This window comes from Pisolithus orientalis (genome assembly GCF_024613125.1).
Source record: "Pisolithus orientalis strain OTSU chromosome Unknown F5J12scaffold_65, whole genome shotgun sequence".
Lineage (NCBI taxonomy): Eukaryota > Fungi > Basidiomycota > Agaricomycetes > Boletales > Pisolithaceae > Pisolithus > Pisolithus orientalis.
Window position 1 is genome coordinate 50,451 of NW_026260846.1, and position 24,156 is coordinate 74,606.

The 24,156-nt window shown below is 46.5% G+C and overlaps 7 protein-coding genes across 7 annotated transcripts; 3 read left to right on the forward strand and 4 right to left on the reverse strand.

Annotated features, from left to right (window-relative positions):
• Window positions 1-421: 421 nt before the first annotated feature.
• On the forward strand, window positions 422-1,576 carry F5J12DRAFT_915885 (uncharacterized protein; the record flags this gene model as incomplete). The annotated part of the gene is made up of 1 exon (XM_051749173.1): window positions 422-1,576. One exon carries the CDS (start codon window positions 422-424, stop codon window positions 1,574-1,576), a length of 1,155 nt encoding a protein of 384 aa, XP_051594938.1.
• Window positions 1,577-2,945: 1,369 nt separating this feature from the next.
• F5J12DRAFT_915886 (uncharacterized protein) lies at window positions 2,946-4,407 on the reverse strand (the record flags this gene model as incomplete). Its single annotated transcript, XM_051749174.1, has 4 exons — window positions 2,946-3,097; window positions 3,167-3,378; window positions 3,428-3,500; window positions 4,140-4,407. The coding sequence occupies 4 exons, from the start codon at window positions 4,405-4,407 to the stop codon at window positions 2,946-2,948; spliced, it is 705 nt and encodes a 234-aa protein (XP_051594939.1).
• A 424-nt stretch (window positions 4,408-4,831) lies between these two features.
• F5J12DRAFT_922889 (uncharacterized protein) lies at window positions 4,832-8,521 on the reverse strand (the record flags this gene model as incomplete). Its single annotated transcript, XM_051749331.1, has 16 exons — window positions 8,352-8,521; window positions 8,219-8,298; window positions 7,936-8,169; window positions 7,483-7,886; window positions 7,138-7,428; window positions 6,810-7,086; window positions 6,735-6,746; window positions 6,424-6,685; window positions 6,008-6,372; window positions 5,772-5,957; window positions 5,550-5,729; window positions 5,197-5,393; window positions 5,112-5,169; window positions 5,033-5,066; window positions 4,899-5,008; window positions 4,832-4,867 (listed from the first exon to the last, which is right to left on the reverse strand). Exons 1-16 carry the CDS (start codon window positions 8,371-8,373, stop codon window positions 4,832-4,834), a joined length of 2,748 nt encoding a protein of 915 aa, XP_051594940.1. The 5' UTR covers window positions 8,374-8,521.
• A 3,165-nt stretch (window positions 8,522-11,686) lies between these two features.
• F5J12DRAFT_864768 (Alpha/Beta hydrolase protein) lies at window positions 11,687-13,021 on the forward strand. The gene is made up of 4 exons (XM_051747019.1): window positions 11,687-11,867; window positions 11,918-12,315; window positions 12,379-12,622; window positions 12,690-13,021. Exons 1-3 carry the CDS (start codon window positions 11,735-11,737, stop codon window positions 12,598-12,600), a joined length of 753 nt encoding a protein of 250 aa, XP_051594941.1. The 5' UTR covers window positions 11,687-11,734; the 3' UTR covers window positions 12,601-12,622; window positions 12,690-13,021.
• Window positions 12,966-14,133, forward strand: F5J12DRAFT_864770 (uncharacterized protein). The gene is made up of 5 exons (XM_051747020.1): window positions 12,966-13,494; window positions 13,561-13,649; window positions 13,695-13,747; window positions 13,812-13,869; window positions 13,928-14,133. The coding sequence occupies exons 1-5, from the start codon at window positions 13,200-13,202 to the stop codon at window positions 13,970-13,972; spliced, it is 540 nt and encodes a 179-aa protein (XP_051594942.1). The 5' UTR covers window positions 12,966-13,199; the 3' UTR covers window positions 13,973-14,133.
• A 268-nt stretch (window positions 14,134-14,401) lies between these two features.
• On the reverse strand, window positions 14,402-19,848 carry F5J12DRAFT_969115 (uncharacterized protein; the record flags this gene model as incomplete). Its single annotated transcript, XM_051750053.1, has 22 exons — window positions 14,402-14,794; window positions 14,851-14,959; window positions 15,012-15,031; window positions 15,082-15,139; window positions 15,196-15,440; window positions 15,499-15,879; window positions 15,932-16,572; window positions 16,625-16,982; window positions 17,034-17,581; window positions 17,632-17,715; window positions 17,767-17,871; window positions 17,923-17,959; window positions 18,011-18,062; window positions 18,135-18,163; window positions 18,215-18,465; window positions 18,523-18,644; window positions 18,693-18,736; window positions 18,781-18,873; window positions 18,926-19,109; window positions 19,163-19,192; window positions 19,244-19,456; window positions 19,509-19,848. 22 exons carry the CDS (start codon window positions 19,846-19,848, stop codon window positions 14,596-14,598), a joined length of 4,143 nt encoding a protein of 1,380 aa, XP_051594943.1. The 3' UTR covers window positions 14,402-14,595.
• Window positions 19,849-20,333: 485 nt separating this feature from the next.
• On the reverse strand, window positions 20,334-22,337 carry F5J12DRAFT_969119 (uncharacterized protein; the record flags this gene model as incomplete). Its single annotated transcript, XM_051750054.1, has 7 exons — window positions 21,748-22,337; window positions 21,282-21,693; window positions 20,974-21,240; window positions 20,811-20,907; window positions 20,725-20,760; window positions 20,522-20,679; window positions 20,334-20,469 (listed from the first exon to the last, which is right to left on the reverse strand). Exons 1-7 carry the CDS (start codon window positions 21,914-21,916, stop codon window positions 20,334-20,336), a joined length of 1,275 nt encoding a protein of 424 aa, XP_051594944.1. The 5' UTR covers window positions 21,917-22,337.
• Window positions 22,338-24,156: the final 1,819 nt, after the last annotated feature.

A 24,156-nucleotide genomic window follows, 5' to 3' on the forward strand; every position in this document is an offset into this window, starting at 1 on the left:
TCATCATGCCCAAAGCAAAGTAAGACCAGATGTCAGAGATGTTGGAGATATATTCTCCCCTGTGTTCTGCTCACTTTGGTGCAATGTTTGGGTGCTTACATAATCACCTTAGAGCACACATTTTACAGTAGTTTATTCACTGTTCCCTCAGTAGCTTGTTGCACTACTGAGGGTAAGCTCACTTTCACTACCAGTATTATACTTACTGATATCCTGTAGATACCTACAGGTTGGTCTAATACATCAGTAGCTTGTTGCACTACTGAGGATACCTACAGCATCCTTCAAAAGGTTATGAGCCCCACCTAGTGCAGAAAATTTTATTGTAGGCCCACTCAGTGTGCAAAGTCCAAAAACAACTACTCAACTCTGCTACAAAGTTTCCAGAACACTCTATACCCTCAAGGCTATTGGATAAAGCATGGACAACCTACCAGAGCTTGCAGACGATGGACATAACTGGACAGCTTATGGCAGCTGGGTCCTAAATGCCATTGCAGATGAAGGCTTGATGGGGTTCCTACTCGGGTCTGAAACACAACCTATACATCCAGCACAGCTGAAAGGTCGAGGTGAGGGCTGGACACCTCAGACCAACGAGGAACAAGACGAGGTCACAGCATGGCAAACCTCAGATGAGTTCTGGCACAAGCAGAGCTTGAAGGTCAATCTTCTATTGATCTTCGGAATTTCGGACTGCATATTCTCATTCATACTCCATCTAAAAACACCCCTCGAGAAGTTCACCTACCTCGAGAAGCACTATGGCTCAGTTACGAGACCAGAAAGCTGGAAAACGACTGAGGAGGATGCACAAAGTGACAACTTGCAAAATTGCCACTCACCCGTACTACACGGGGCTGAAGCAACCTCTCAGCAAACCAGTGGCAGCCTTCTCGGCCAGTCGGCTACTCATGACAACAAAAGGGACAGCACAGAGCTGTCACTAGAGACTGTAGAAGTCACACCTAGTCAGTGCAGACAAGTCGAAGTGTCAAGCATCAACATACCTACAGCAGAGGTTGAACACACCCTAAATGGGCACTTGGAGCTGGAGCTGGAGGGAGTGCCATGCGAAGCAGGCAGTGGCTCAATGGATGAACTTGGAGATGCAAACCCTAAGACATCAAGTGGCCGTGCAGACAAGACCAGCGCTGCAGGCACGTGCAGTCAACTCGTCATTGCCAACGTGACAAGGGATTTACATCTACTCAAACCCAGCAGCGAGACTTTCGATCTTGCAATCAATTCTATTAATCTTGAGAACACTCATGCCATCAAAACTACTTCACAGACACCTGTCAATCACGATCAGCACATCCAAACATGCAGCAGTCTGATCACCAACATACCTGACCTTCCATGCATTCATGTTGCAGCTCCAAACCCATTCATTGGACAATCTGACCAAGTCTTTGGTACTTCGAACACAGAAAGGAAGTTAGCACGAGCGCGAACGGTCAGCAATGGAGAAATTACCATACCACATCCTCACGAAGCCCAAACGACCCTTTCAGATCAGGCAGCACTCACTAACGAGCCAAAATGCCTCAAAGATCTGCAAGAGGCCGAGTGACCCCACCCCAAACAAGATTGCATGCCTGCAGTGTGACAAGAGACCTGCAAAGATCAGTGCACATGGAATGTCTCAATTGATGAGACTGGGGGTCTGGGTGAGCATGACGGGGGTACCTCCCACTGGGAGGATAGTCAAGATGGTGGGAGAGCGTTGACGAAGCTGAAGATAAGAGTGATCAGCATTCGAACAGCCAAGATACAAGATGGCTCACCAAATGTAGGTTTTCGGCCACAGGAAGCCGATGACGAGCACTACAGTAGCAGGAAGGATGGCACAACAAGCAGCAATGCCATCTGCTCGAACGGAGCAACAAAGAAGCTGCTGGCTGACATCCAAAGTCAGAACGTTCAAAAACGAGAGGTAGAACAGCCAAACCACTTACCTGCACCACCCGAACCCCCTCCGGACCTAATTGCACATATCCATATACCATACAGGGCTCGACGTCGATGCGGCAGGATCAAAGTAGATCTACGAAGCGTCAGCGAAGCTCGCACGAATGGAAACACACACCATACCTTATGGAGGCCCTCACGACCTCTCAAGATTCCTCTGGACGTTGCTAGCGCCTACCTACGGCAGGGGGTGCGCCCTATATCGATGCGCGCCATCGACGGCCCTCATGAACGTCGTACAACGCTCGCACAGCGATGTGGCAAAGTCACGACGCGCGCACGAGTGGCGTATTACCAAAACGGGAACAACGCGCAAGCACAGCCACGACGCGCACCTCACACTACACCAGCATGCAAAACTGTTGGCTCCTGGTTAACCGTAGGCAGACGCAATTAGTGTATTCTATAATTGAGAATGCAGTTAAAAAGGGAATTCCATCTGGTGGTTACAATGGACTCTGCTCACCAAATTTTGGTTGTTGCTGGTTGTCGTCGCTGGTTGAAGTAGAATACAAGGTTTGTGGATGGGTGAGCTTGGCAAATAATATGTTTCAATGTAGCTGAGCTGTAGGTTGAAGAATAGTTGGCCCACAGATTATTATGCCACTGCCTCAGGTTGTAATGCATGAATTCGTTGTCTATTCACTCATTTGGCTGCTGCTACAGATCACATATGAATGCATTATGGTACGAGGACCATGTGTCACACAACAAGCTGACAAACAGTGACAACTCTCAACTGGACGTCATGCCAAGCAGAGTACATGCTGGGGAGGAGATCGAGGATGCACTCTCCAACAGCTGTGATCACACATGTGGAGTTGGGTGCTCAAACATTGGGTGATGTATAATGAAAGTGGGTGTAATGCTCAATGTAGACAACATCCTTTAATCATATAGTACTAAAATGTATAGAGTGTTGTGCTATGGATGACAGGAGATTGAACAGGGTACAGTACAGATGTAAACCATCAAACCATTTCTTGAAGGAGATCCTCAGCAGCCCCAAGACCAGCTGAAGCAATGGGCCCAGTGAAAAACCTGTCATCTGTGTGCACACCCTCCATGAATGGGTTGTGAATGACATGGACCTTGTAGTGATCTTCATCCTTGGCAATTGTTTCTGAGATGTAGCTAGAGCATAGGCAGGTGTTAGCATGACTGCTGTGTGTATGACAGCTCATATTCTCACCTGTTCCAGTTGGGTGTGGTCCATGAATCACCCCATTGATTTCTGCATGCATCAAACCATTTTTCCACTTGTGACCAGAAATCCTCTCCCCTGGGGACATGGCCACCATGCTTTCACTTTTTCCTTTGAGGCTCTTGGACAGAGTGGTGCCATGAGCCTGAGTCATCTTCCTCGTGGTCAAGGAGCTCAGGATTTTCATAAGCAAAATGGCGCTAACACACAAAATTAATACAAAAATTGTAATTGGTATGTACCACTTACAAGTATAGCAAGTCAAGCAGTGCATGCTGGTGTGAGGCCTGAAGTAGGGCCACCAATTTTGTACTGCTGCACACTTTCAAACACAAAATCAGAGAGTGTGCATGTTCTGTCTCCAATGACACTATCTCGCAGCTATGACAAATGAATCAATCAGGATGGAGTTGGAAACAGAAAATGAGACCTACCAGCTCTTGGAATGAATTACAAATGCTTGAGCATTGCTGCTTGATATATGCCATTAGGATTTTCTCTTGTGCTGGGTTACCATAGATATTTGTGAACCGTAATTCTTTTTGGGATTGCTGGACCTTTGACTGGTGGAATTAGAGTGACTTAGAATCAGTATATATGGTTGTGAACCTCAATGTCAAAGTGGATTGTCATAAATGTGATCTGGCTAGCCTCAAAAATTATGTCTCCAGCAACAATACAGACATTAGCCTACAAGAAAGAAATGGATGAATGGCTGAATTTGCATGCTAAATAAACTAACCTTCTGTTCATGTGATAGTGTAAATGTGTTTTTGAGTCAAATTTGCAGGTCTGCGAGAAGTTGTTGTGTGTTGCAGTGCGCATTGGTCATTGCCCGGTTTTCCTTGATTAAGCTGAAAATGGCTGCAAGTAAGTATGAACATGTAGCAATATCTGCTTTCTGGAGGCCACACCCCATCTGCCAATGTATTAGTATTACGATTCTGTCACAAAGAGTTACCTGCCTTTGCAAAGCCATGGAGGTTATGCCATAGGTCCTGCTCGGAATCACCAAAACTAAACTGATTGGCAAGGGCATCAATAAAGTGAGCTGGGATGACATCTTCATCCAGAAGGGTGGGATTGATATTGGGATTGTTTTGAGCAGGGGGGAAGTGTGGGGTGGTGGATGGGGTATGGGTGAATGGGGTGGCAGATGGAGTAGGAAATGAATGACTACTAGACTGAGTAGATGGAGAGTTCCTGATATTAGAAAAATTGAAAGACATTGAGGGTCTTGGGTACAGTAGTAGAAATGAGTGGAGTGAGTCAACGGACTGGGGGAACCATGGAGGGCAGCTGAGTGAGTTTTTATGTGCATTGGAACTGAGATAGGTGTCCACATGTTCATCCACATGTTTCCAACATGGACTGGTAGGATCATCAAAAGGCTGTACACAGGCATAACAAGACATGATGGTTTGTACACCACATCCAAGAACAAGGCCCCTGCACTGGTTTTGCAAAGGTGTATCACAGTGCAACTCACAGTGACATGCTGACCAAGGAACACATGACCAGTAATATGAACAACACATCTATTAGACTTGGAGCATAATGGTAGCATCTACTATTTAATCAGCCTAATAGAATGCCCTGATGAGCTCACCCAAGGTTGGGGGATATTGTTTGGGTATTGTGTAGATTTTTTGTCTATCTCACGAGCACAACCCTCCATAATTGCATGATCTGTGCTGAGTGGAGTTAGGGGTTCACAAACTAGGGGCAGAATGTGCTTGGCATCACGCATTTTTGCAGTGTTTAGCACAAAATCATTTGGGTTTCCCTTGTGAACAATACTGGGGGAGGTATTGGATGTTCCCTGGTGAGCTGCAGCACAATTGTGGATATCACAACAATGCTGAAGGTTGACTGAGCACAGTAACTGCTACTTGAACTAAGTATCATGAATGGATAAATGTAGTAAACTTACCTCAATGGGGAGAAGTATATTGGTATCATCATACTGCACCAATGGCATCTGATAAGGTCTGGTGGACCCCTGTATTTTTCCTGACTGAAGAAAAATGGCATCTGGGGAAGATGTCATCTCTGCAGTTGACCCTCGCCTTTGAATAATCTCCTTCACCTGTGCAACCAGAGGTTGCTGACCATTCTGTTGGTGAATGAGAACCCATTGGCCTGGAATGCATCTGTCCCCATTCATCAAGATCATAGACCTGCATGTATGAAAATTATTGTCATGGAGTATTTCCTGGGAAAGGGAAGAGAGAGCTGTGGGGAATTGTTGGCCAGTCCTGGTTTCATGGTATGGATGCCAGGGCAGGTTGTCCTTTACACAAGATCCTGGCTTTGACAAAGAGGAGCTATCCATACCCAGATAATCTGTGATAATATTGGGTTTACTAACAAGTGTCAGCAGGGCTGTACCTGCAGGCCACCAAACTCCAGCATCTCCAGCATTCAGGGCATCCAGAGGTGGCTTCTCAATCAGCTTCTTTATTTGAACTCCAAGGTTGGGGTGATTTGCATGGATGTGTAATGGAGCACCACTGAGAATGTGACGAATGTGGTTTCCATGAGCAAATGCCTTTGCAATGTCATGTGATGGAGATTGTCAGTTTGAGTGAACACTTTTGGCATGGATGACTGCATTGAATGACTCAAATCCTTCAGTGGCAAACAAGGCAGCAGGACCAAAACGATGGATATGCTCTGGAAGGTGGAGCAATATATGAAATTTGGGTTTGTTGAACCAGCAAGGTGTCCAGCATGCAGTGCGAGCAAGAAATTCTTGAATTGCAATTTCAAGTTGTGTCTGGCACATGAAATAAGTCTTAAACAAAAGGGGAAGTTCTATTCACTTACCAAGTGAGCATCAACATCTTCAATTTCTGGTTTCCAAATGAGGGGGATCATTTTTGATAATGCTACCCAGGCCTCATAGCATTCTTGTGGAACAAGTCCATGGAGAACAAATGGTGCAGCCTGTGCTATTGCACGAAAGTCATGGCCCACCAATGATCCAGCATACTGGACAAGGGTGTGACCAGACAGGGGTGGTATCCCTAGCCCTGTTGTATCAAATGAAGACAGGTGAGCTTCAAGAAGTTCACACTTTATTTTGTTCTTGCCAACCCTGATGTTCACCACATCTCTCCAGAAATACTTGACAAATCCTAAAAGAACAGTGTGCAGCACCTCCACAGGAGTGTCTGCATGAGGATTAAGTCCTATGGGGTTGTGAGGATTTTTTTCTTTGTGTCACATGTCAAGCCATTCACCTTTGATGTGCCACACTGGGCTATACACATTCTCAGGAAGTCCCTTGATGAACACATCCAGTGCCTCCTGCTTTGAACTGCTTCCCTGCTGCCTCTTACATGATGCTGCCATCCCATTGATAAAGTATTCAAGATATGTGTCTTTCAATCCAGTTGATGTCATCTTCTCCTTGATTTTGGTTTGATTCCCTATGGTAGATGCCATTGTAAACATTGATTTGAGCTCAATTATTGACTGCTTTTGCTGGCGAGGTTCACCAATCTTGGTTAAAATTTTAAGTAGTTGCCTAGACAGTCATATGTGCCCATACCTTCAGAAATTGCTTAATTCAAGAAACCATACCACTCATTGTCTCTTTCCCTTTTCCCTTCTTTCTACCACTAACTGACTCCCCCCCTGCACTCCTGACTGACCTCTGACCATCACTCTGTCCTCCATCACTCTGCTCCAGTGTTTCATCATTAGCATTTGTGTCCAAGTCTTGAGTGTCATGGCCTTTGACATTGCAAACACAACAGAAGTATTTTCCCCTCAACCCTACATGACAGGCAAGCTCACTTTGCATTGGATTGTCCCCCAACAGGGCTAAGACAGAGGGAATCATTGACACTTGCTCCTTGTGTACACAATCCCATGCCCATACACCTGTCTCTTGAGCAGCCCTAGAAAATATGTATAAATCAGAGTGAATACCAAAGATAACATAAACTTACTCAAGCTGATTTACAAAACCATCCAACATTTCAAGGGGTGGTGCAACATTAGATGTGCATAGGAAGTGAGCATTGTATTCCTGATGCACTGCAGCATGTGGCAAGCCAGCTTGTGTGAACAGGAATGAATGGTGCTTGTTCCAATGTTTTGATACATTCCCTGAAGTATCATCACAGTAAAGCCAGATTGGAAAACCATAGACATAAGCTCCATTTGCAAGCACACGCCAATGATTTCCCTCATGTGGGTTTGTGAGTGTCCATGGTTCCAACAACAGTCCAGCCTGACAACTATTTTCAATTCCTAGTTGTTTTGAGTAGGACAAATGTAGTAGTAAAAGAAACATACCTAAGATATTGTGTGCAGGAGGGAGAACAGATGTTGATTGACTGATATTCCAATTCTTGAATGATACCAGTAAGTTTCTTTCTGAGATTTCAATCTCTGTGTGCCCCCCAACTATCCAACCACTTCCTGTGTCATTAACAACAGCATGAAGAGACCATGCCTTGGCAAAAAAAAGCCCTCCACATTTAAACCACCTTATAGGCATGCAAACCTGCCCATTTGACAAAAGGGCTGGCTCAAATATGAAAAAATCTTGACCATGAAGGCAAATCATAGGAGTCAGCTGTGTTGGATCCATTTCTTTTAACCACCTTCTGGCCTGGTATGCCTCATTCAACTGTCCCCCTGAATTTTCTGGGTAGAAGTGAAGTTGTGGTCGAATATGTGGGTTAGCCATCTCCTATATTATCATAATCAGTATTTGTCAGTTATGGCAATCAACCACCAACCTGCCTGATAATGTCTGAAAATGAATTCATATAATATTGGTGCCCAAAAGCACCAGTGAAAGGCAAAGTTTCAATACCACAGATTTTTTGAAGGCCATCTTCAAGAGTCTTCATTGTTCTAACAGATGGTACATCTTGAATGCCATGGATGTGTAGTAGCCACATCAAGAGATCAAGTTGATGCTGTGAGAAGACAGAGCAAGGGATGTGCATCAAGATATCTATTGTACAAGACTGGAGTATTATTAGTGAATGTCAGTCCTCTCTGTTAATAGCTGCATACCAATTTGTTTGGCCATGGAAACCACTCATTTCCCTCAGAAGTAGTCATCCATCCATCAGATTTCATTCCAGTATCCCCTTCTAAAATTCAGGTCAAAAATCACAAATTTGACATTAGCAGTAGTAACCCATACCATTTCCAGTCCCCATAAACATATTCACCTCTGATTCACTATCCAGTGTCTCCCCATCTTGCTCCCCTGGTCCCTCTTCATCTGATAATTTATCCTCATCAAGTAAGCTAGAAAGAGCTGCTGCAATTTGGGCATGGCTCTTCTCAAGAAGAGACCCCTGAAACTGAACCCCCCCCTCACCAAAGTCTGCACCAATGTATTCCCCAAAGCCATCCTCCACATTAGGGACAGATATCTCCTCAAGAATAAGGCCAATACCATGCATGGATTGATCATGGGTACTGGGGAACTTTTCACCATCACCTGGTACACAGCCCCCTGCATCAAAAGCTCCCTGGTGCTTAGAACAATGATACTGAACAGAGCTCAAATGTGTCTGTGTTTTTTCATGCCTCCTTGCATGGTCTCTTGAGTGGACTTTGTTGTCCTGGCATGCCAAGCATGTCCATCCATTTTTTCCAACTTGCCTCCACCCTTTGAAAAGAATTCAGCACAAAAATACAGGGGACACTGTGATGACCTACATTCTGCTGTCTCAGCACTAGGAAATGAGTGTTCAACCATCAATAATACTTCCCCTGGAACACTCAAGATCAAGTGACTGCTGATGACCTGAGAGTCAGATCTACAGTAGATAAGCTTGCTTACTGTCCCACAATGAATGTCAATGGTTACTGTGGGGTAGGCAGTATGGCTGTGACTGAATGTATTAGGCACAAGTAATTGACAATCAGCAGTAATTGTATACACACTTAAGTGTAGGTAGGTGCCAATAATATTGTGATCAGGAGGGGCCTGTCAAGTTGTTGTGGGCCCAGAGATGTAGTAATCATGATAAGTGATGCTTACCCAATCTACAGTACACAGATCCTGGTGCCAAAGCCCAACAGGTGTACACACCAATGTTTGTCAGCTGTCTTGTGGGATATACTGTGGATGATGTCTGGATGACCACTGGATGAATGTCAGATAATGCAGGTTAAAATCTCCAAGTTGAAAAGTAGATTAGATGTACATATGCACCACTGATACACACAAGGGTGTTTGGCAGCCTCCTCGCTGGATGCAGCCTGGGTGATGTGCAGATGATTGCTGGATGAAATCCAGACAGTGCAGGTTTAATCTCCAAGTTGAACAGTGGATGGGATGTACACACTATCTGTGTGAGACAGTACAATGTACGTAGGTCACTATCAGTATTAGGATACTCCATCTGGGAGGCTGTACCTGGGTTGTCCAGGATTCAAACCCAGGGTGAACTTGATTTTCTTCATCAGACATCTATCAGCTTGTGCTATCAAGTTATGCCTATCATGCTAAATACAAGTCCTAGTATTATGCTTGTGCCAGTCATGGCAATCCAGTAGCTATGAGAGCATTTGATTCACATTTATCTGACTTTGAAATCACAGTTAAAAGGGGTGGGTTCAACCCATGGCCATCCGACTTGCATTGCCATGTATGGACTCAAAGCTCAATACACAAATTACACACGTTTTATTGGAGTATTTGGTACACATTCTTTTGAGTTCTGTTTTCTGCTATTCTACTTGTTCACACAGTGGAGCTTATGGGGGTGTGTTGGAAATATATTCTCCCCTGTGTTCTGCTCACTTTGGTGCGATGTTTGGGTGCTTACATAATCACCTTAGAGCGCACATTTTACAGTAGTTTATTCACTGTTCCCTCAGTAGCTTGTTGCACTACTGAGGGTAAGCTCACTTTCACTACCAGTACTATACTTACTGATATCCTGTAGATACCTACAGGTTGGTCTAATACATCAGTAGCTTGTTGCACTACTGAGGATACCTACAGCATCCTTCAAAAAGAGACACCATCAGACAGGCAGAATGATGAATGACCCCAGATGAAAGAGCATGAATCTGGAGGAGGTCTTTGTCAGTGGCAAGAAGTGGCACTGACAAGTCTGCATCTGAGAGCAATCAATTGCCTGAAAACAAAGATCCTAAAGGGAAAGGCCCTGACCCTAAGAACTGGGGAGGTTTAAATTTTGATGATGCAGAAGTAGATCCTGCTGCACAGCATGCAGCCCTCACATTGTGGAATATGGTGAATGAGGCACTTGCAATGACACTACACAAGGAGCTTTCCTGTGGTTACCTCGAAGTTCCAAGACACCAAGGTCTGTATTTCCAGTACATAGGAAAATTCTCTCCCATATGTTAAGATACATGGCCCTTTTTATAGTAGAGAGAACAGGCATGCAATATCAGTAAGAACAGGTGTGAATAAGAACTAGATCAATCACAAATGAGATACGTAGAAGAAACGTCAAAAGAATATTGAACAAGTGAGGTGCGGCCGACAGCGTCGGTCCGAACCTTACACACAGTCACATCGTGTCATGCACGATTTCGTGCAAATGAAACACAGCCCTCTTGAAAATCTCCATCGATATCCTGATCTTGAATAGGGCAAGGGTTGGCCGAAACGTGTCGAAGGAGGGCATGGTGATGTAGTTCTCCGACCTATGGTTACGCAGCTACAGAAAAACACCCAGCAGACCCTTTGCCCCGCATTCGTCGATACCCTCAAAACCTTCACATCTTCTCTCCAGGATCGAATCCCGCTGACAAAATCAAGGCTCATTTCATCCCTCTATGTTCGAGTATTCGCAGTTCAATACAGGCGGGTGCGAGGCAGAACTCAGGTCATGACCATTCTTATTACACAATAGTAGTCTTGCTTGGCGGCGACCTGTCCGATCCTGATTTTTGTCGCGATAAGGGGTCAATGAATCCACAGAGAGGAGTGGTTCGCTTTGGGCGCGAATCCATGGAAAATGCGGCGACAGCGGCCGTGAAGGTGGAAATGTAAAGAAGATGGACGAGATTCAGTACGTTTGTGGAGAAGCGATCGGTTGTTTGTGATGGTCCACCATGGTCGACAAGAACTTCTTCTTCAAACATCTTCTCTGGACAGCATGTCTTAATATTACTCCATCGTTTTCGCTGCACGTGCATGGTTTACAGTCATTCACTGGTCACACTACTTTCCACCCCCATGGCACTGGCACTCGCTGGTTTTCAGAGCTAATGGACTGGTCTCCTTGCTGCAGACCCGGGAAGTCTGACGACGGTAGTGGTTCTGCCATTGGAATGAACCTGGTCATGCAACTGGATGGGACAATTTGTTTGTTTGAACACTCTTTCAATCATGCGGAGTCCTGCCTTCGCATTAGTGAAGCAAGCGTTCCTCGTCGTGATCTCGATCGAAATGTCCATAACCCGAATAAGTCTCGGCGGATCTTGTTGGGCGTCAATCAGCCCCCTGGTACAAAATTGTCCCCATAAGAGCCGCATCAGCTATCTCTCAGACCCAAGATCTCCTACGCGGCAGCTTCTCAGTGGACCAAGACGATGTCTGACTTCAAATTACCCTCCGCCACTCAATGGGGATTCCCTTCCTCCACCAAACGAGCTCTATTGGTACACGGCTTGGGTTGTTCATCCCTTACTTGGGAACGCGTCGCAGAAGCGCTTGCACGAGCAGGTTCGGACGCTGTTCTGCGCCCGACACTGATAATCGTTAACTTTGCGCAGGTTACTTTGTGGTCGCTCCAAACTTGATCGGTCACGGCTTCAGGACGGGTACTGACTTTCGCATGGAAACGGTGGCAAGGGACCTGCAGCCCTATCTAGCCAATGCTGATTACGATGTCATCATCGCGCATTCTTGGGGGTCGGCTGTTGTCGCTGCTCTCCTACCATCCTTACCGCGATCCAGACCCACCTCGCTCGTTCTAGTCGACCCTTCTCTCGAATTTTCACCCGAATTCGTGAAAGCGATCAAGGAGGAGTGGGCAGGCAGAGTTGCGAATATCAAGTCCGTGGAGGAGTTTATGGTGCAGTTTCCCAAATGGACACGTCTGGATGCGATCACTCGTGTGATTGGTCTTCAGGCGTGTGCTTCTCCAGATGTCATTCGGGAGATTTTGACAGTGAGTTCCAAAACACATTCAAGGCGATATCACGTCGACAATTTTGACGCACGCCTGGGTTAGCAAAATGATCCCTGGGCGTTTGGACATTTATTGTCTGATTGTCCGCCGAACATCACCATTACTGTTCTCATTGCGAACCCGGAAGTGGAGAAGCACATACCAAAGCACCCCCAGATCACCTGTTCGATCATACCCGGAGTAACGCATTGGGTTCAGTACGAAGCACCGGAAAGGATCGTTGATGCAGCTCTGCAGTCTGTCGGGGGAAGTCAGCGACCATAGATACGTTACAGTGGGATCGATGGTATGGATGGTTTCAGTTAGATTCGTCCTTCATTACAGACTGACAGCCCCACCTCTGTCGCGCCCAGCTCGGAAACTGCCCGCAACTGCAAAGGCTTGAAGCGACAGAACATACTGAGTAACAGGTCTATTGATTTTAGTAGATTCAATTCCGAAGATCAATAGGGGTAGCGGTTCCACAGCCACACGCAGTCCTAGGAATGATTTCAGTGAGAGGATTCTTTGTATTGCAGTCCGGATTCCCGTCATAGTGGATGATGTACTGCTGCATGCAGCAGGAGTATGTGTGTAGTTGATTCATAACATTGTAGGTTTGCATGCTTGTCAGGCCAGGTCTATGGGAAATCTCGCTCAGTCCTAACTCACCAGACACAACGTATGGGTGTATAGGATTCTCGAGACCCAAACTATGCACACCGCATAGATCATACTTTATGTACCTGGGCTCCGGGTGCTACCTTACAGACAGAATAATGACAGGCAGAAGGAAGAGAGAAAACAGATGAAGAAAAACATGTGGAAATGCGGGTAGAAAGACATCCCCTGGGCGAGACTTCAGAGACAAATTCCGAAAACCAATGACGCAGTTCCGGCGTCCGAGCCCACACCTGAATCCGTCAAGCTGGTCGCTCGTCACACATGCATGGTCTCACTTGGGATGCTGGATAGCGACATCGGGGCTGTCCGGTCTTTCGCGCTCTCTCTTCGGTAATAAACACTGTTTCGCCTCCGTAACCCACTCCGTGACACCAGACAGACCATTAAACTGCACCAGCAAGATGAACCGACATGGCAAATACACCGAAAGTAAAAACGTCGTTGCAAAGACCGCTATAAGGACGCGCGAACGCAACGTGCATCTCGTCATCCACACTGTTTGGAACAGCTGGATTTTAAAAAAAAAACACAGTCGTACGAGTATGCAATTCTTGAACGTACAGATGATCGACTCGGCTGCAAGACAAGCTGAGACTGCACATCCGGCTGCACAGTATACGACAGACGAAATGACAAGGATTGGAATCCCGCTGGGAATTTGTCAGAGCTAATAGGTAGTACGGAAGAGTACGTACACAAACGACAATATCGGTAGAATGGGAAGAGTGAAAAGAATGGTAACGAATGTCTACACGCACTTAGCAATGCAGCACATCTCGTTGACGATAGCGACGCAGACTCTGAACACGAACCATCGCTATAAGTTTCACTTCGAACTCTCTAATCCGAGTGACTAAGGCGGAAATAACCCTGGATAAACTCTGTTAATCACGGTGGTCAAATTGTGGAATAATGAAAATGGACTTGCATGTCTGTATATCGTTGCACTAGCTCTGTGCATTTTTCAAAGTGAGCGGTCAGCATCGCGTTAACGTCTCTGGGTTCCCCCAATTTACGATTAGCCATGTTGTGCTGGTAGTGGTGTCCTTGGTGCAATGGTGAGCATTGCCTCCGGCACTAGGCCATGATGCATGCACAAAGCACGAGACTCGGCAGTATCTCGAAGATTTCGAGTGCTAACCGTCACGTGATTCCATGTACCGTGGTGGATGTTATACCGACGGTGGTATGTATGTGTCTAATTAATTGATCCAAAGATTGTTCCACTTTTGACTGCATTCTCAAACCTCCAACAACCTGAAGTCGGATTTAAATTTAGAGTTGACCTTGATAGAAGCTTTCGTATCTAACAAGTTGCTGAGCCAGAGATAGGCTGCTTTCATTAGAGACGCGAAGCCGACCTGCTACACTGACCTCGCGAGACTCCATCATTTGAATTTTCCTGCCTTTGATGATACCGAAGGGCTGGAGACTCGCCTCAATATCGGTGTTCCGTAGCGCAGTATCTGTACACAGTACCGACACCTCATGTTGTACAAAAAAGATATTCCACCTCGCAGGACGATGGTACATACAATATACTTCTCGTCTCAAAATCAGTCACCCTGACCATAACCTACACTCGTCCATTACCAATCAAAAGACTTGATCCCGGTTCATTTGGCGAGAAATGTCCCCAACGTGCTTAAAGACGAGCCGTGGAATCCATGCGGGGACTGGGGGGTTGGGATTACGGCCATCCTTGTGCACAAGATGAATTAGATCCCGGATAGGAGATCCAGTATCTAATGCCCGGATTGTCTCCAGGTACTGCAGGCGCTGGTTGGCAAAGTGCCTGCGTGCAGTAAAGTTTCAGAAGTTGAGAGGCGAACATTAAAGTGACGAGCATACCGTTGGATCTGTGGTGATAGTTCGCGCGTATTGTCCACTTCGAGAGATGGCAGCAATAGAATCTCCGCGATCGCTTTGCTAAGTCCTACGTCACGCACGTTGTACCCCACTGGAAAATGTGATGTTAGCGGAACTGTCCGAAACGGATTGTGCAGACGCACAAATGTAGAGCATGCGGCACCTAATTGGATGTGTTAGTTTGTTGAACATCATACGGGCTAAGAAGCGCACATTTGAGTTACCATGACATCCACGAATGACTCTTCACTTGAAAGCAAGTCAAATTTCGCTATACGTATGAAGTCAAACGGAGCTAGATTGACGGCTTGCAGCCAAGGGACGTACTACGAGCCCTTCCGGAACGGAGGATATTCATTAGACGCCGCACATAGTTTAGGAAGTGCAGAATTGTATTTCTGTGAACCGTGGGCTTGCTCGGATTCATTATCCATCTTCGTGGAACGACGAGATCGTGGAGTGGGGAAGGACCTCCAGAGGGACGTAGTGATGAGATGAATGTACTACAGATTTCCTCTGCAAAGTTGCATACAACCGACAAATCCATACCAACGCCATTCAGTAACAGGAACCTGCAAGGAAATGAGTTCTCCAGCAGTGCACGAAGGTGGTGAACAATTCTGGACCTACCAAAGAGCTCGCACTCCGCGGGTTGGATCCAACTCGGTAAGGGACGCAACTACATCTGCCGACACATTATTTTCCTCCGTTAAGGCCGGTTCATAAGGAATGCGGCAGCTTTCGCGTGAGACATATTTCTGCAGGTGACACGTTCCACCAAACGCTCTATGCAAACAAGTAACACGGATGATACTCATCAAGTACCCGATGTCATTCACCCGATTGACAGTGGGTTTCAGGTATTCGACTGTTTTTGGAATCCATTTCTGGACAACGCGGCCGCATCCCGTGGTATTACGGATGGCGTTCCAGTCGAGATCGGCAATGGAACCTTCGATGTAAATGGGGGGGCATATCGCCGCATACAAACGGCGCAATGCGGCTACCATGCTGGGTTGAGTAGGTTAACGATGACAATTTACTTGAGGTCGTTAATACATACCTTACTAACCAGTCTTCATCATCTCCCACAGCAGAAAACATCAAGTCCAAAATGCGTATTTGTTGGAGATGAACGTTGACCTTCATATTGTACAACGCTGCATCCAACGACATCATCGGCACATGGTGTCGGTTACAGTGTTTCTGCTGGCAACGACGGCGGTGCAGAACGAAGTATGGGCACTGGGTAGAAAAAGCCTGAGAGAGACAGGATATATCATACTCCTCCAGGACTTTTTTGCGTAGGTGTGCTTTCAAGTGGACTTTCAACAGGCGGTTAATTTCTGCAGCCAGGTATCGATTTTCTGTGAACCTTCTGTGGAGGAACGTGCCGCCCGTAATGGAGTAGTTGTAATCGGATAATGGAACGATACCGAAGACTTTCCTCACTTGGGGGTCAGTAGCCCGGAAAGGTGTCTCGTCAGAGATAACAGACGCTAGAAGGCGAACATATTTTTCGAAGCGTTTGAGGAAGGTATCAAATTTTGAAGGATGTACGGAGTGAAGGGTGGGCATCCGTGAATAGAAGACGTCGAATGCCATGAGTGCCAAGGCATGTTCTCCTCGATCGGAGAATTCCTCTCCTAGTTGATAAACCTCCTCAGCAGACGGGGATTTCTGGACGGCACGGAAAAACCGGATCTGGAGAATACCATCAGCCCTCGTGCTTTGAATGCACTTTTACCGAACCTACTTGTCCGCTATCTGAGATCTTCACGTGTTCAAGGGAGACGCTTTGTATACAATTCAAAACCCGATGAGCGTCGGATCCCTTGTTTTGCAAGATCTCCTGGACCGGAGTATCAAAGGAACACGCCCGCCATAGAGTGCCCAGTGCAATGTTAACGGCGCGCTGCACTGCACAGGGGTTGTCTTGATGTTCGAGGAGGGTTTGGATGGCATCACATAACCGTCCATGGCTAAGCTGAAGCTCGGCCACCTCGAAAAACCTCTTGTACGATTCCAAGAGATCCATGCGGGCCTTATGTAGACCTTTTCCTTCCAGGTATTTCAACACTTCGTCTGTTGAAGAGAACAAGGGGACAGGTGGCCTAGACATACTTCGTCACGCGATTCATGAGACATGCCACAAAGAAACTCACCTAAGCCTATTGCGATGATAGTAGTGCACAACGCATATAAAAAGTAACTCGTCTCTGTAGCTCGCACTGATTTTCTCGTGATGGTGATAGAGAATTTGCGCTATCTCATCGAAGCGGCCAGCTTTGTGATATTGCATGGCAGCTCCAGCAAAATCATTAGCATCGGTGTAAAGTTTCGCTGCTTTGAGGAAATCATTAGCCGATGCATAGCACTTCGCTGCATGACCATAAAAGCCCAATTTTCGGGTGCCAAGAGCATCATCCGCACACCGGACAAACGCTTCCGCTGCGGTAAGAAACGCCTTCTGGCGTTCACCAGCCCGAAAGGTCAACACTGCGTTCTCACGCAGTTGGTATGCACGGGCTATCTGGAGTTGCTCAGGCCGGTTCCCGCGTTCGAAGCAACGAATGGCTTGTTGGAATTGTCCAGCGTTGAATAGTTTATATCCAGATGCAGCCCACTGCTCTGTGGTTGAATTGTGAGCGTACTGGCGTATATTGGCCCCCGGAGGTGCGATGTCGATAAGGTCCTCCTTCGACCAGAGCACCTGTTTTAATTCAGTAGGGGTAAGCAGAATGGATTGTACCGTGCACGTACCCTCATTGGTACACATTTTTGGGAATGGTCCAAGATGTATAATCTCTTCCGGGCCCGGGTGATACCCACATAGAGATTCTTCAACTGTTCTGTCTTTTAGCACTGACACCAATTGCATAAGGAGAGCACACGCACTTCGGTACACAAGGCAGAATGTGGACTTCTGCTCACATCGCGTAACAAAGAATACCACTGGGCGAGCGTGGCACTAGAGTTCTCAAAGAAGTTGTAGAGGAATACCTAGAACAGAGTCAGGCGTTCGATCGAGCAGAAAGCTATTGAAATGCTGACATCGTCAAACTCCAGGCCCTTGCTGCCTTGGAGAGTGCTAGACATTGTTGGTTAAAAGATATTCGAATAACTCATTGTCAAACCGCACAGGATGGTGGCTATATCTCCAAATCGTTCCTTGATCTGCTCGCGTGCGGTAACTATCTCTTACGATGATGCCTAGTGGTCTGAGATCAGTATGTAAGCAGACGGCTACATAAGAAGAGGCGGACATTGTTCTGCACCGAGCTCCCAATTACCCCTGAAACACGTTAAAATCTCAGCACCGAGAGTTAGTATCTAGCACACGTACTTAAGGCCAGAGAAGAACGAGTCATATGGGAAGATTTCATCCTGCCACCCCACGAAAAAGACAGGCTTTGGGCCACCGAGCATGGCTCGTTCAGGTTTTAGCACGTCGATTGACTCTGGCCAAAAGTGAGTTATGAGTTTCACAACTGACTGTGCACAGTTGACGATGCCACTATGCGAGCGATAGTTAATGGCAAGCTCGAACATCTCAGGTTTTGAGCAAGACTTTTGAATTCCCAGCCTCCCTTCTGCCTGAGGAAATGGACTATGATCCCATCTAACCCGCTAAGGCACAACGCATGAACTTACCTCAGCGCAATGAATGGACGCTTTCAGGTCTGCAAATCGAAAACTGGACCCGGCTGATATAGTCTGAGCCGTGTCGCCAGCCCAGAACAGCCCTTCTGCATTCCTGCAGAGGCTTCTCAAGACTGTTAGGAGCATTAATATTGGAACAATGAATGGAGTGGTAGACATACAAATAGTGTCGATGATCAAGTTATCCTGCACTTCATCAACGTACCTGTTCCAGTCAGATACGGAACAGCATTATCAAATAAGACGTACAGGTAGTCCACGAGGTGTTCTTTCAAGGCATTGCACCAAGTTTTGCGCCAAGTGTCGCACTTGCACGATAGCGCTTTCAAAATCGCATACGTCCTGATTACTGGAGTGAGAAATCGCTCGCGACAAAGAGTTTGACTACACTGACCTGTCGGCCATGTCGTAATTGTATTGTTCACGCTTCAATTCGGAATATAATTCAAAGGCGCTGTACAGTAGATCCCTGTCTTCTGCAAACACAGGGTAAGCACGAGCGGTGAGATTCACGTATGTTTGTCGATCCAGGATTCCATTGGGACTATGGAAAGCAATCTCGGATCCTTTGATAACACCTGACTTCGAGTCCAGCGAAAGAGAAAGCGGGTAATGAAGCATGCATGCTTACCCATAAATTCACCAAAGACAAGCCACGGTCCTAGGAAGAGTCAGTATGGTTTCGATGCGAGAAACGCGTCTCATTGCTGACCGAAATGTCGTGACAATGAACTTCGGTAAGTGTCGCATAGTCGGGGCCAGTACTGCACCCTAAAGATCTCATACGTTATGAACGAAGACTCGTCGTTTACCACCTTATCAAGTATGAACTTGAGGCGACCATATTCTTTTGAGTTGGTGAGACGATCACATTCTTCTGAGTCGATGAGACAATCACATCCTTTCGAGTAGTCGACTTGAATATCTGCTGCAACCATCCGCGCCAGCTATAAAAAGCCACCCATTGGTAATCATACCATTCAGCAAAAGACTACCTGCCTGGTCGAATGTGATAAATAGTGGAAAATCATGATCACTGAGCTCGCTAAACTTCTGTGGCGTCCCAGGACGGTAATTCAGAGCATTTAGGGGGTCAATCATTCGTGGATGTTGTTCAGCACTTTGAGTTTGAGACCTTAAATTCTGTAGTTCATCCTGGGTACGTCCCGCCAATGCCAAAGATTCCACCAAGCCAGTGAAGAACTCTTCAACTTTGGCGGCAAGCACCGGGAATCTCGTAATGAAAAGTTGGCGGGGCTTCTTGACATAGGGGACTTGCTCCCAATCTTTCTGGATATCCAAGATCTTGAAGACCATGGCCGTCGTTTTTCTGATTGAAAAGTATCATGTCACTGAATTTCGCTTGAGAGCATGTTACATACCCAGTACCACTTCTTCCAATCACATAGCATGATGTCATGCATCGTACGATTTGCCATTCCTTTGCCCTGTACTAGCGTTCAGCAGAGGGAGGATAGAGAAGAGATTACGGACGTCAGTTCGAACGGTAACTCGACTTCTTGCTCAGCAATCAATCCTGTAACTCGAATGAAAGCGAATTCGAGACAACATAGAAAAACGTACCATTGAGAAAAGCCTAGTGTGATTCGGAGTCAGTACATATTTCTTATTAAAAAAGAAAAAGAAAAACAGAGGAAGCACACCTTGGACAATTTGATACATTTATTTGACCTGTTATGAACCATCTACATTGGAGCTTCCGGGAAAAATATTGACTCACATAAGCGAACTATGGTCCTGGAAGCGGACATTTGAATGCCATGTGAAAAAGACAATGAATTCTACGAAACCTCATTTAATCCACCGTCACGAACAAAGATGGGAGATTCTTCCATGGTAAATTCCTCAATTCTTGGAGGAAAGGTAGCCGGGCGGTAAACACCACTGCCCGACTCAGCGCGCACTCTGAGTGTACACCTAGGCAAGACGGACGTTATTGCCATGCGCAATGACAAGAGCATGACCATACCTTTGCTGATACAATTTACCACGCCCACTCAGAAGCTTGCTGAGCCAGGGCCAAATGTGGTCTAGTTGCTTATGTCGGTAGATTCCATATACTTTGACAACTTCCGGCAATTGAGTGGGGAAGCAGAAAAGGTCTGATGTCTTACCTTGGCGTTCCGCCTGGAACACGATGAGATAGCAATATCAGATGGAAAAATCTCTTACCTTGCTATTATCGTCAAGCGTACAGTCAATTTGGTACTTGGGACACGTTAAAATTTCCCGGCATCATCACACAGGGATAGACATACGACCAATCTCAGATTACTGAGAATTTCCGCTTGATAAATTGGGATTTCATGCGAAGGCCCATGAAGAGTTTTGTAGTTGTTTCCGGAAAACTCGCCTCTGGAAAGTTGTCTACATATCCACAACTGTGACATCTATTTCTCGAGAGAATGCAGAGAACCCTACCTCATTTTTTTGAAAACACATGCAGTCATTTTTGCGTCATTCCGTCTCAACTGGAGGAGGTCGCGAGCTGCACCACTAGTCATTATAATCGACCACTCGCCAAACCCGACAATGTCAGTGGCAGTAGGAGTCGATTCAGGACGAAGAACTTGTGTACGTGCTGGTTGCTCCACGTCCGTTCCCACTTCGTCGTCCTCCCCAGCACTGAAGTAAACTGTCTTTGCATGATGCCGCAAACCGTGGATCAGATAATAAACCAAGATAAAACTGCCCTAAAGGTGAACTGCGCAAGCGCGGAACTAGCCTACCAACGCACTTTCAAAATTTGCGACACAGTAGCCATTACATGTCCCAAGGTCTGCATGGCGACGTTAGAATCGGAAGGTGGCTGAATGTTCAACTTGCGAAGAATGGTAGCGTCGTGAGCTGAAACAGTTATTTTCTTGCCCTTGAAGTCGACTCTCGTCGTGTTTCTGAAATCCTCGGTGCCAAAAGCCATGGTCGATAGGGTAGCTATTGCGGACCAAATGTCCGCTATGCAACGTTCGTACATGCCAACAGTGCGTGATTCATCACCACGAAATACGTCAGAAGGTAAGCTGAAGAAGAATCTTGATAATTTTGAGAGGAGGGGCCGAATAAAAGACCGTCCGAGCGCTTGATGATCCGTGGGGAAGGCATCAAGGATCTTTGTACGCAGAGATTCCGCGTTCGGGAAAACTACAGGAATGTTTTGTGAAGTTTCACTCAAAATCCCACACGAAGGCAACTCACCAGAAAATATATACACAAAGAGACCCGGTATCTGGAGGAGGTCGAGTACCACGCCCTCGATGTGGCTGGTAGCTAGTGCATTGTTCAAATGCTCGAATGCGTCATCTAGCCCTTCTTCAACTTGCAGTTTATGGACAGTGAACTTGTCCAAGTCCAACGTTGTAATCATTTCTTGCCACTGGAATTTCAAGACTGGTACTTGCGAAAGTGGGTAGAAGTTTCGGAGGGCTCAAGAAGTACCGTCTTCAAGCGGGGAGTTTGTGGGGGGTTGATAACAGCTACGCCCTCAAAACCCATCAAGGGTTCTTACCGTTCCAGGGTACCAACTTCCATAAGAGAACGGAGAAGGCCACATCAAACCACGAGGCCCATGGTTCTGTGAAAAGCTGATCATTTTGGGGGTCACTGCGGTCTCGGGTCTTGACAAGTCCATCTGTGAGTGAAACGGGCGCGCAGCTCGTGCAGACATGTTCGCGGACCAAAACTTGAGTCGCAAAGAAATCTGCACAGCACTACATGAGTTGCCCTACCTAGGGTGTCTGGATAAACCATCTGTGGAGTGCTGGAGACGATACATATTGAGATGTGCATCTTCGTTCGGACTTCGGAATTCGGAGTTGTGTAGAACTTTTTTTCCACGCACAACTAATTTCCGTCGACACAGCACCTTCCATCGTCTTCGCTGGTGAAGATAGAGTAAATACCCTGAACCCACACCTATATACAAGATCCGACAGCAAATATAACTAAAGGGAAATAATGACTAGGTCCATGATAAATTTCAGCTGACCAGAAGTCGAATCAATGTTCAAACGTTCATCGCGCGTACATATTCCAAAAGCAATCAGTGAAGAAATGATGGTCGCCTGAGAAAGCAATAACTGCCAGGCTGACGGTTAGAGATACGCGTTGGTATCTCCCTTTCTCTGCCCCGTTCCTTATCCGCACCCACATTCTTCATGGTCACGGGAAAAAGTGAGTGTACCTCCCAATTGGTCATCAATCGGTTGCGGTGAAAACCCGTGCTTCGCTCCTCTACTGCGCGCACCACTCAGCATACACGGATGGTGGACGCCTTGAGTATAAGAGTGCTGCTGGTGACTAGTCTCTTGAAACGACCAGACCAGCCGTTGCCATCAGCCTGAACAGTTGCAAGGTCAGTGCGTATCGTTTTACCTTTCTTCCTCGTTTCTTCCCCGGAATTCAAACCTCTCTTCCATCAACTCGCACGTCCCAGCATTCTCTTGCAAACAAAATGTTTCCCTTCGAACGCCCGTCCATCCACGCGGGGTCGATTCTCACCATCTCCACCTATAAAAGTTCACTGACAAGACTCGACACGTCTAATGGAACCCACAGGACGCTATCAGTTACATTAGTCGACACCACCAACCACCGTTGGTGCGCGTGCACCCAGAGTGTTTCGGGCGAGGAGTACATGCCCCTCGAACTTCTTCTCAAATCAAGTCATCCGCCAACTTTTTTGGACCATGACACCTTAGGGTATTGAGGGACGAATGCCATGATTCGAAGGTGTCTACCATAGTGTGAGAACAGAAGGACGAGAGTAGTGGCCTTTGGGAATTGTCTGTGAGAATTCAGGATCTCGGGATGACAACAAGATTCTGCCACCTGCCGTTGCATTGCCTGTCCTACCGCGACCCTGGCCCACCTCGCTCGTTCTAGTTGACCCTCCTCTCGAGTTCTCACTTGAGTTCGTGGAAGCGATCAGGGAAGGAGCGGAGTTATGGATGTACAACCCGTGAAAGATTTTATGGCACAATTTTCTAAATGGATATGTCTGGATGCGATCACTCGTATGGTTGGTTTTCGGTCGTGGGTTTCTCCAGGCGTCATTCAAGAGATATTGATAGTGAGTTCCAACCATCTCCAAGGCGATGTCGTAATCAATGATTTCTTGGAATGTACGTCTGGGTTAGCAAAATGATCTGTGTGTGTTTGGATACTTGTTGTCTAATTGTCCTCCGGATGTCGTCGTCATTGCGAGCCCGGACGCGGTGAAGGCACATGACAGAGCAAATCCAGATCAAATATTCGATCATACCTGGAGTGACGCATTGGGTTCAGTACGGGGCTCTGAAAAGGATGATTAATGCGGCTCTGCAGTCTGTCGGGAGGGCCAGAAAAGATACGTTACTGTACGATCGAAGTTGTGAATTATATTGTTTTCTTTGGTTATAGTTCAATGCAACCTAACAGCCTCACCATCTCGTCATGCCCTTGTCGAAGCTGCCACAACTGCGAACGCTCCATGCAACAGAGTACATAAAGTCGCGACTTGATTGATTCTAGTAGACCGTAGAGATCGATGCACAGATATAGCGGTGCAAATTTTGATAAGCGTCATCACAGCCAAACGCGGCGATATATACGCTCAGTAAGAGGGTT